Raw genomic sequence first — 12,150 nt, forward strand, 5'->3', positions numbered from 1 at the left:
CTGAGAAGATGTTTTTTTTAAATGTAGAAAAATTTACACCATTTACCATAACTCGAACATACTGGCCGCTATGAGCCAATGTGCTTGCATTCATGTTTTTTTCTGCCCAACAGTGCCACCATGCGGCCAAACTTAAGCATACTACTCATATCTCTGAGCATGTGTGACAAATTCCAGCATTTTGAGTCAAACCGATCAAGATATATAAATATGTGCCCATTATAGCGCCATCGTGTGGTTGATCTGAATGTGCTTGCATTTGTTGAGTCTTGACAGCATTTGGATATAACCAGTTTTGTTACAATATGAATATTCATGTATGATTTATATGCGCTTATGTGTCAGACCACGCCCACGTTCATTTTTATTGGTCAGTAGCGGCCATGTTGTTCGAGGTAATAGTCTGGAAAATGCATTGAGAGAGTTTGGTCCATAGATGCCACATATGAAGTTTCTTGCAGATCGGTGCTAGAGGAGTAGCATTTTATGTGGTTTTCACAAAATTCAAAATCGTGGAAAATCCATCATGGCAGACCTTATAGGTCCTTGAGGCAAATTATTTCCTTGCGGAGGAGAAGTGCCGAATTTATGGACTATATATGTCACACCGGGTGGGACGTGACCTTTCAAAGTTTGCATTTTCAATTGCTTGTTATAGCGCCACCATACAGCCAATTGGCATGGCATTGCATGAGCGGATATGGCCAATGGCCCTTTACCATCATGCGATTTTGCATCATCATAGAAATTATTTTACGGGAATGTTCATGTCAGTTTTCTTTGGCAGAAGAAGATGTATAATAATGAACGCCAACAAATGCAATATGGTTTCACCAGATTTTCTGCTTGAACCCCTAATAATGAACGCCAACAAATACAATAGCGTTTCACCCAGCTACGCTGGCTTCAACCCCTAATTAACGTTGGAATAATTATATTATAGCTGTAAACATTGGAGGTAAAAAGCTAGCGCGCAACAGGTAGATGAAATGCTGAGCTTAGAGCAGTCTTGAGCAATGAATAATTCATGATATGTAAATTAGTTGATCGGGTAAAATCAGTCAGTGCTGAGACGAGCTAGAAGTCAGTACGCGGTCAGTCGGCATGCCAAGGTGGCTTGTACCCACTCCTTTAGTTATTTTTTTGTGCATACTTCAACATCGAAATGTCTCCATCGGAATCACCTCGGTTTTTCTCTGAGAAGGAGGTAGCCAATCATTCCACTAAAAACTCATGTTGGGTATTAACGGGGACGAGAATTTATGATGTGACGGGATTCCTTCGTATTCACCCGGGTGGAGAGGCTCTGATATTAAGCCGGTCAGGGAATGATATCAGGACGGAGATGGAGGGGCCCCCACACCGGCACTCGGAGAACGCAAGTCGGTGGATGGAACAGTACTACATCGGAGAGCTGGACACAGACGGTAGTGCCGATGAAATACAGGTGCAGCCTATATGCCAATAAAGAGCCTTCAAAGAGAATAACAAGTATATCTCAGATACTTTTAACCTGAACATAGTTTCTTGTCTGTTACTGAAAGTAGACTACAGTAAAGTAGGATATGTTTCATTTTCTCATGGTAAAACGGAACTTGCTGCACATGCAGGTGTGATATTCACATCTGCTTTGAGACGCATTTCCTATTTGCATCTATCAGTCTCTCATTTCCCCTATCTGTAAACCACATGCATGTGTTTTGGAAACATTAATGTTGATCCAACGCACAGTACATTAGATGAGTAAAGATAGTATTTTATAGGAGTGGATTTTCACAAAAATAAGTTAATAATTTCCTGAGTTACAAATATATACTTTTTTTGTATTATCTCTTGATGGTTGGCCTATTGCATTTCTTTAATTCCTCCTAGTTTTCTTCTATGAGGAATATGCTAGCTCTGTGTGGCTCCACTTGTCTCACTCTTGGCAGGTGCAACTTGGGATACTTGGGTGTTTCTTGAAGGATAAAATTGCCTGCCTTGCTCTGCAGGCCGCAATTGCTTTCTATTGGCTGCCCATTGAACCTGAATAAATAGAGGAGAGGCTAAGTCTGTCATTCATCATACTCTCTAATGTGGAGGCATTAGGACATGATGGCACAACAATATTTTTGTGTTAAGAATGTGAAGGAATTTACTGTGTGTACACACATACAGTGGGTATAGAAAGTCACCAACCCCATTCAAAATGTTCACATTTTGTTGCCTTACAGCCTCAAATGAAAACACAAAATGCCACTTTTTCCCCCCAGCTTTATTTACAAAACAGTAAGCCACAATATCCAAGTGAGAAAAAAACCCTCAAATGATTTATAATTCAAACATTAAAATACCCTACTTGGATAAATGAACACCCCCCTGAGTTAAACCTTGGTGGAACCACCTTTTGCTTGAATTATAGCAATGAGTCTCTTTGAATACGTCTCTACTAACTTTGCACACCCAGACTGTGCAATATCTGGGCATTCTTCCTTGCAGAATTGTTCAAGCTCAGTCAAATTGCACGGTGACCGCTCATGGACTGCACTCTTCAAGTCATTCCACAGATTCTTGATGGGATTTAGTTTGGGCTCTGACTAGGACATTCACCTTCTTGTCCTTCAGCCACTGTACAGTTGCTTTGGGTCATTGTCATGTTGAAACGTGAACTATCTTCCCATTTTCAACTTCCTGGCAGGGATGCAGGTTCTCCTCAAGAATCTGTCTGCATTTTGCGCTGTCCATTTTCTCTTCTATCCTGACAAGTGCTCCAGTCCCTCCTGAAGAGAAACACCCCCACAACAGGATGCTGCCACCGCTGTGCTTTACTGTAGGCATGGTGTTCTTTGGGTGGAAAGATTTATTGGGTTTTCGCCAGACATATCGTTATACCTCAGCAAGTTTGCAATTGCAAGGTGGGGTGTTCACTTATCCAAATAGGGTGTTTTACTTTAATTCGAGTTTTTTTTAGATTACATTCTTTTCACCTGGCTATTGTGGGTTAATGTGTGTAAATAAAGTCTGATTTTAGTTTTCATTTCAGGCTGTAAGGCAACAAAAGGTGAACATTTTGAAAGGTGGTGGTTACTTTCATTACCCACCGTATAACAGATATTTGTTCCTATCATAACAGACACAGTCCTATTAAAACATTCATTTGGAACGATCAATGCTTTCATGTCCTAGGTCTGATCTGATGGAGAAGTAGCCAAATGGCTCTCTATTCCCTATATAATTCACTACTTTGTTGAAGTAAATGGCACCCTATTCCCTATATAATGCACTACTTTTGACCAGGACCCATAAGGATTGATGTTGTATCTTAGTGTTTCTAGACTGCATACAGCCAGTGTTTCTTATGAGTTTACAAAAATGGAGGCTGGTGGGCGGAGCTATAGGACGGGCTGGAGGTAATGGTTGGAATGGAATTATTGGAACGGTATCAAACATTTGGAAACCACATGTTTGAGTTCTTTCCTTTTATTCCATTCCAGCCATTACAATGAGCCCGTCCTCCTATAGCTCCTCCCACCCGCCTCCACTGGTGTACAACACTGAACTAAACTCAGAAAAAAAAGAAACGGCCTTTTTCAGGCTCCAGTCTTTCAAAGGTAATTTGTAAAAATCCAAATAACTTCACACATCTTCATTGTAAAGGGTTTAAACACTGTTTCCCATGCTTGTTCAATGAACCATAAACAATTAATGAACATGCACCTGTGGAACGGTCGTTAAGACACTAACAGCTTACAGACGGTAGGAAATTAAGGTCACAGTTATGAAAACTTTCTACTGACTCTGAAAAACACCAAAAGAAAGATGCCCAGGGTCCCTGCTCATCTGCGTGAACGTGCCTTAGGCATGCTGCAAGGAGGCATGAGGACTGCAGATGTGGCCAGGGTTATAAATTGCAATGTCCGTACTGTGAGACACCTAAGACAGGATGGACAGCTGATCGTCCTCGCAGTGGCAGACCACGTGTAACAACACCTGCACAGGATCGGTACATCCGAACATCACACCTGCGGGACAGGTACAGGATGGCAACAACAACTGCCTGAGTTACACCAGGAATGCACAATCCCTCCATCAGTGCTCAGACTGTCCGCAATAGGCTGAGAGAGGCTGTGCCCAATGTCACCTATGGGCACAAACCCACCGTCACTGGACCAGACAGGACTGGCAAAAAGTGCTCTTCACTGACGAGTCGCGGTTTTGTCTCACCAGGGGTCATGGTCGGATTCGCGTTTATCGTCGAAGGAATGAGCGTTACACTGAGGCCTGTACTCTGGAGCGGGACCGATTTAGTGGTGGAGGTTCCGTCATGGTCTGGGGTGGTGTGTCACAGCATCAACGGACTGAGCTTGTCATTGCAGGCAATCTCAACGCTGTGCGTTACAGGGAAGACATCCTCCTCCCTCATGTGGTACCCTTCCTGCAGGCTCATCCTGACATGACCCTCCAGCATGACAATGCCACCAGCCATACTGCTCATTCTGTGCGTGAGTTCCTGCAAGACAGGAATGTCAGTGTTCTGCCATGGCAAGTGAAGAGCCCGGCTCTCAATCCCATTGAGCACGTCTGGGACCTGTTGGATCGGAGGGTGAGGGCTAGGGCCATTCCCCCCCCAGAAATGTCCGGGAACTTGCAGGTGCCTTAGTGGAAGAGTGGGATAACATCTCACAGCAAGAACTGGCAAATCTGGGGCAGTCCACGAGGAAGAGATGCATTGCAGTACTTAATGCAGCTTGTGGCCAAACCAGATACTGACTGTTACTTTTGATTTTGACCCCCCCCCCCTGCCCCCTTTGTTCAGGGACACATTCAATTTCTGTTTGCCACATGTCTGTGGAACTTGTTCAGTTTGTCTCAGTTGTTGAATCTTGTTATGTTCATAAATATTTACACGTTAAGTTTGCTGAAAATAAACGCAGTTGACAGTGAGGACGTTTCTTTTTTTTGCTGAGTTTATTTAAGCCAAAGTTATCAGTGCGGAGGTGATGGCATTTTAAAGAGCGTTGTCAAAGTAGAAAAAGACTCCCAGCCGAAGAGTGGAACTTGTTTAAATTCAGGCATGTTACCATGACAACATAATCAAAAGAGCGAAAGATGGTGTGTGTGTGTGTGTATGACTTGCAACAAAGCTTTTGTCAGAATCTCACTGTGTTTGTATTTTAAAACTGGTCATTCCTGTCTGTCTGACCCACTATGCAAGCAGAGTACTGTATGACCCATAACAGTCAGCGAATTTGGGAGAAACTTTCCATCACTCTAATGGTGGTAGGCGACATGCAGGTTTAGTTGGAGAGGGAGTTGAAATCAATGTCTTCCAGAAAATGAAGATCGGATAAAACAGATTATCTCTCCTCCAGTACCTAGTGTGGGCAAGGGGAGGCATGTGGTTTTGTCACTGTCTTGATCCCGTTTACCACAGTTAAACACTGTGTCACTGTCTTGATCCCGTTTACCACAGTTAAACACTGTGTCACTGTCTTGATCCCGTTTACCACAGTTAAACACTGTGTCACTGTCTTGATCCCGTTTACCACAGCTAAACACTGTGTCACTGTCTTGATCCCGTTTACCACAGCTAAACACTGTGTCACTGTCTTGAACCTGTGAACTAAAGTTGAACACTGCCACTGTCTTGATCCTGTTAACCACAGTTACACACTGGGCTCTATTTTCGTCTGCCTTTAAGGCGGCGCTTATTGACTGTTTGGCATATCTGTGTCCAGACAGCAATTTACAGTAGGCCTTGATCCTGTTAACCACAGTTGAACACGGTGTCACTGTGTTGATCCAGTTAAAGGGGCAGTGCAATTAAACACTTAATTTTCCTGTTTTTTGATATTTCCAAACTATGAGGTTGAAATAACACTCTGAAATGTAGATTATAATTTTTTTTGTGTGTAAGAACTGTTTGAAAAAAATGCCTTGAATTTCAGCCTGTTCAGGTGGGATGGAACATTCAGCCCACATCATGATGTCACAATGTGATGTGATTTATAATACCCAGATTAACAGTCATTGGTCTAAGGGGTGGGCTCTCGACTATCCTATCAGGCAATCAGGGCGGTGTATGTAAATATCTTCAAATTTGTTTCCTAATGCCTACATGGTCAGATTGGCCCTTGAAATGCTCAAAGGAGGGTCAGGGAAATAAATGATAAAACAATACACTTTTTAGTTATTTTCATTAAACAAACACAGTGATTTATGAGACATACAGTGATGATAAAAAAAAGGAATAAATAACTGCATGGGGGCTTTAACCACAGTTAAACACTTTGAACTGTTCCCTCGTGCTAGTCATTAGTTATGCCTTAGTATGTCATTTCAACCATGTTCATCTCACTGTGAAAGTCTTATTTTCTCACTTCAATTCAAACCATCGGGTTCAGTTTCAATTGACAGGCTTCTGTTTCACATGTTAACTTTCTCTTGTGAAAATCTGATATTCAGTTTCAAATGTAAAAAACATTCACAAGTGGAATTGCAAGTACACATGTGAAAATCTAATTTGCAGGTTCAGATGTAAGAACTCCAACTGTGAAAATCTCACTTTCACATGTGGAATTGGAGATTCACATGTGGGGTTGAAATAATGTTTTTCTCCTCACATGTGAAAAGATGGTGTTAGCATGTTGCTGTAGCAATGTTTTCACTGGTGGAATTAGGGTGACCACATCTAAAATGTACATGTGTAACTTCACAAGTGTCCAAAACCACGTGTCTTACTCATGAAAATAATAAATATACAGTACCAGTATCTTGGCCAGGTCGCAGTTGTAAATGAGAACTTGTTCTCAACTAGCCTACCTGGTTAAATAAAGGTGAAATAAAATAAAAAAGTGAAAAGTTTGGACAAACCTACTCATTCAATGGTTTTTCTTTATTTTTTAAAAACTAATTTCTACATTGTAGAATTAATAGTTAAGACATCAAAACTATGAAATAACACGCATGGAATCATGTAGTAACTGAAAAAGTGTTAAACAAATCACATTAATTTTTTTTGTTGGAATGACCAGTTTTTGCCCAGTGGGGGGAGCCTTCTTCCTCAAACCTATTGTATCAGTGATTAAGAGACTAGCTAAAAGCACGTAGAACATATAAAATCATCTTTCTATGCCTACTTCCTGATATTAGTGTTATTTAGGTCTGCAAAGGCCCATGTCAGCATTGTCCTGGTCATTTATGATCATGTGTGCTAAACTGTATATGCAGACTGGTCACAGATTAGACGTAACATAGTAAACTTAAACCCGGGACACTGAAATTTTGTATGATAAATTATGTTTGGTATGCTTACTTAAAGCAAAAATGAAGGGAGGGTGGTTGGTTGGTGTGGAGGGGTAGACGTATAACGTGAACGTCTAGCAACCGAAAGGTTGCGTGTTTGAATCTCATCACGGACAACTTTATAATTTTTTATAATTAGCATTTTGGCAACAACTTATTACCCTTTAACCTAACTCCTACCCCAAGCCTAGCTAATGTTAGCCAGATGGCTAATGTTAGAAACCTAGCCACCTAGCTAACCTTAATTGTAATCTGTAACATATCATACAAATTGTAATTAGTAACATACAAATTTAATGATTGACATCCACAAATTAATACATACCATACAAAATGTAACATATCATACTAAATGGAGTGTCTCGGATTTACGTACAGAATAATACGAAATGCTGAGACCATGTTGGTATATGTGGAGATACCCTTACACCTGTCTTTCCCAATCTGTGAGCTTTGAATTTTCTACCTGCTAAATATGAATCTGCATACTGAAGTCTTCCCAGTTTCCACCGCAAGAGATTTTCAGTTGTAGCCTGCTGCTCAGACTGAATCTAGCTCAACTCACTGGATGTCCATATCGTGTTTGAAATCTATAAGGGCTCTTCTGGGATATTGTGGGGAAATAATGGCAGTGTCTTGTCTAACTGTGCATGTAGTAACATGACACTAAGTCCCAAACGTCTCCAGCTACAGTTTCTCTCTCTGCTTGTAGTACCATCCCTATCCACCCAACTGAAAGAAAGATCATTTGTGTGCGTGCGTTTGTGAATAAGTTATCTTGATTTCTTGCCCGTCAGGTTTGACTGGTTTTGTTAGTGAGAGGAGCTGAGTTATCCTGCTATCCTAACTTAAACCTCTGTGTGTTTGAGGAGAGGGAGAGGGATCACACACCACCATACCCTGTTACTGTTTCTCTCCACAATATCTTCCACAGGGAAAAGTCACACTTTTATAAAGACACCTTACTCCCCTAAATGGATTCATTCATGCAGGTTTGTTATATGGCAGACAAATTCCTACAATTTGAAACACCCTTTTTACACTTTAATAAACAGCTGAGGTGACATTTGTGCAAGGTGACTGTTGTGACTTGAATGCATGTGCCGCAAGTTACCTTAATTGAGTAATTAAGTCAACCTTCATTACTTCGTTACCCACTTGCTGCAATTAGCAACTTGCAGCTGAGACGTGACAAGGTGGTAGTTTCATACCCAATAGGCTCAGGGTTGAGAAAGCGAGAGAGAGCCTGCTCATACACATTTCAACAGAGCCATTTCAACTGATGTGAATGAGACTTATCTGACAATGAGGTCAGTGGCGGTTGGTGCCATTTTACAACCTAGCCTAGAAATTAAAGTTTATAACGTCGGTGCACAGGTTGAGAGACAAATTGGAGTAATCAAGGTGACAGACAGTGAGACATTCAATACCGCCTTGTAAACTCTTGCTTGCATCTAGCTGATCTGGGGTGTAATCATTAATCCAAACAGTTGCAAAATGTTCTGTTTTGCAACTAAATCTAGAGTTTCCATTGGACAAATTCAGGTTGGTCCATCCCGTTTCATTACGATTCTCATTTTGCAACAGAATCGGCCGAATGAATACACTCCTGATCACCTTCACACACAGTTGACTTTCATAGCAGGCACATACAGCATCGTCACTTTGTTCGTTGTCTAATTCCTTCTGACATCAACACACTCTCCTCCTCTCACCTTTTCCCTTTACTTGTGGACTTCAGTGCACCACACAACAGCTGTTTGTGAACAGGCGGGGAAAAAACTCCAAGCCAAACGTTCATACCATCACTGCTAACCGCTACACAACCTACATCATTGTCACCATATTAGCTAACGTCATAGTCAACATAGCTACTAGAACTAACGTGTTAGTAAACCCACAAACCAATCCATGTGTACAATCATGCAGTACAGTGTATAGCTAGCAGTTACACCGACGGGCCCTGGTGGCAATAAATTAATAAAACCGAAAGCTTACCTTGAGTTGGAAGAGTTGCGGTGTTGGATAGCCTTAGCTAGCTAACTAACATAAATAGCATCCTCTCTGTTTGAGTCAGGTTGTTGTTTAGGCTAAATTAGCTGCATTAGCTAGCTAAGTAAGTGGAAGAAAAAAATAAAATGAAAAATAAATATTTTTAAAGAAATTAATTGAACTGTTCAACTATTCTTTCTTTCTCTTTTTGAGTCAACTAATGACCACAGTTTAAGCACTCCAGTGCCAGTTAGCTGTAGCTTATGCTTTCAGTACTAGATTCATTCGCTGATCCTTTGATTGCATCTTGGGTTGGACGACATCTTCCGGAAGTCATCATAATTACTGTGTAAGCCTATGGAAGGGGTTGAGAACCATGAGCCTCCTAGGTTTTGTATTGAAGTCAATGTACCCAGAGGAGGTCGGAAAATAGCTTTCCTCCGGCTACACCATGGTGCTACCCTAGAGAGTGCTCTAGACCTTCATTGCAAATCAGTATGTTATAATTAATCAGTAATTTGGTGACGAATATATTTAGCATAGTTTCATCTAAAAATGATTATTAAAACAATTCTGAAATTCCTTGAGTAGGATGGACCACCTCTAAGGAGCCTCCACTGAATGAGATGTATAATGTTTTAGTTAACACTCAATTAAGGCTGTGTGTGGCTTATCTCTCTCAACTATGTAGTCGTCTGACTGTTTACCCTGGCACATATATAATAGTGAGGGTTAACAATTAACCAAGATGAGTCACATGACCTTGTCGCAGTGACCAGGGATGGAACGATTGATGTAGTCTGGGGGACTCCTTTTTTAATGTGATATAATGATATGCTTAATAGAGGCTTTGACTGGGCCCTCATTGCTCCTCAGATATGCTTAGATGTGATTAATATCTTGAGGTAGATGTTTATGATCTTTTTCGAGTACACATGTATTTGAGTAATACTGAATGTGTCTTGTCTCCTCTTGTTAACAAACTGCTCAGCTCAAGGACTCCAATAGTGTGAACTTTAGTCATTTCCAATGTGGATACAGGTTCAAACAGCCCAACCCAGCCACTGTTGGCAAACACTTGAATAATCTGCTCGATACGGTTCAAAAGAAACTCCCTGCTTTCTCTCATTGCTCCTTTATATAACAAGCTATCCATCCATAATCTTTCACAACAGCCTGGACTTAGCATAACTGTTAGTCTGTTCGTGTGATAGTTGAGATTGTGTCCTGATTTGGCTTGCAAAGGGTCTGAAACCTTCCGGTAAATTTCCGAAATTTTTCAGGACATTTTCCATGGGAAGTTAAGCCCGGGTCTTTGGGGAATTTTGCTTAAATTCATCAAAGTTAGCTTATAACAGTGAAGCTTATTTGTGGGATACACAAGGCAATTCTAGGTCTTGTGACATATTTTGGTTAAACTATCCCCAATTCAATGGAATTGCAACCTTCTGCATGCACAGTGCATTCTTCCATCACATGTACAGCTGATTTTCAAGATCTTGCACACTGAGATGCTATTGAGCCCACACTACTACACTGTCTGAGCCAAGGACTACATGCTTTCTGGTAAGTTTTAATTACAATACTGGGTGGGGTGAATATATTTTATGACATAATTTTTTTTGTTAAATAGTAGCCTACAGCAAAGTGTGGTTTTTAAATCAATTCTAACTTGTTAACAATTTCTGCTAGTTAGTTTTTGATACCATGTGGGTTTTAGCTTGCTTGAGACTGCTAACTGAGGAGTGTTAATTCACCTGTTTCCATACATGTTTCATTTTAAAACATTTATCTTACAAAGGAGTTGTTTTAATCTAACTGCTTAAATATTTATCTGTACATGGAATTGTATTATTTTTGTTTTTACTAATTTTCTAATCTTTACAGGAAAATGTCATCTACACTATCTGACGTGGGGAGACATTTCACTGCAGCTAATGTAGAAGGAAAAGCTGTGTACATTTGCAAATACCGTGCCACATCATATGTGAAGAATGCAACAAAGATGCAGAATCATCTGGCCAAGTGCATAAAGTTCCCTCAGCGCTCACAACAAGCAACCTCTGACAAAAGTTCCTCTACTTCTATTAGAGGTGAAAATGATGAAGCAGACACCTTATTGATAGCAACAGCTCATGGTCCTCCTGGAATCAGAAGTTTTTTTGACTCAATGGAGGAACATAGAGAAATGCTGATTAATGTTTTGCTCGATCTGTGTATGCAACTGGTTCACCTCTGATGCTCACAGGCAATGTGTATTGGAAGAGATTTCTGAATGTTCTTCGCCCAGCATACACCCCCCCAACCAGACATGCTTTATCTACTAATTTGCTGGATGCAGAGTTCAACAGAGTTAAAGTGAAGGTCAAGCAAATCATAGAGAAACTGTTGCAATCATCTCTGATTGGTGGTCGAATGTTTGTGGGCAAGGAATAATTAACTACATCATCTCCGCCCCTCAACCAGTATTCTACAAGAGCAGGGACAACAGACACACCGGTCTCTACATTGCAGATGAGCTGAAGACGGTCATCAATGACCTTGGACCACAGAAGGTATTTGCACTGGTGACAGACAATGCTGCGAACATGAAGGCTGCTTGGTCTAAAGTGGAGGAGTCCTACCCTCACATTACACCCATTGGCTGTGCAGCTCATGCATTGAATCTGCTCCTCAAGGACATCGTTTCACTGAAAACAATGGATACACTCTACAAGAAAGCCAAGGAAATTGTTAGGTATGTGAAGGGTCATCAAGTTATAGCGGCAATCTACCTCACCAAGCAAAGTGAGAAAAATAAGACCACCACATTGAAGCTGCCCAGCAACACCCATTGGGTTGGTGTTGTCATCATGTTTGACAGTCTCCTGGAGG

At 41.0% G+C, this 12,150-nt stretch overlaps 1 protein-coding gene across 1 annotated transcript in view; it reads left to right on the forward strand.

Annotated features, from left to right (window-relative positions):
• Positions 1–1,089: 1,089 nt before the first annotated feature.
• LOC120053834 (fatty acid 2-hydroxylase-like) overlaps positions 1,090–12,150 on the forward strand; it is a 35,704-nt gene continuing 24,643 nt past the window's right edge. The window contains exon 1 of the mRNA XM_039001097.1: positions 1,090–1,447. Within this exon, the coding sequence (XP_038857025.1) occupies positions 1,166–1,447 (282 nt within the window). The 5' untranslated portion in view covers positions 1,090–1,165. The remainder of the gene's footprint in view (positions 1,448–12,150) is intronic.

This window comes from Salvelinus namaycush, chromosome 9 (genome assembly GCF_016432855.1).
Source record: "Salvelinus namaycush isolate Seneca chromosome 9, SaNama_1.0, whole genome shotgun sequence".
Classification (NCBI taxonomy): domain Eukaryota; kingdom Metazoa; phylum Chordata; class Actinopteri; order Salmoniformes; family Salmonidae; genus Salvelinus; species Salvelinus namaycush.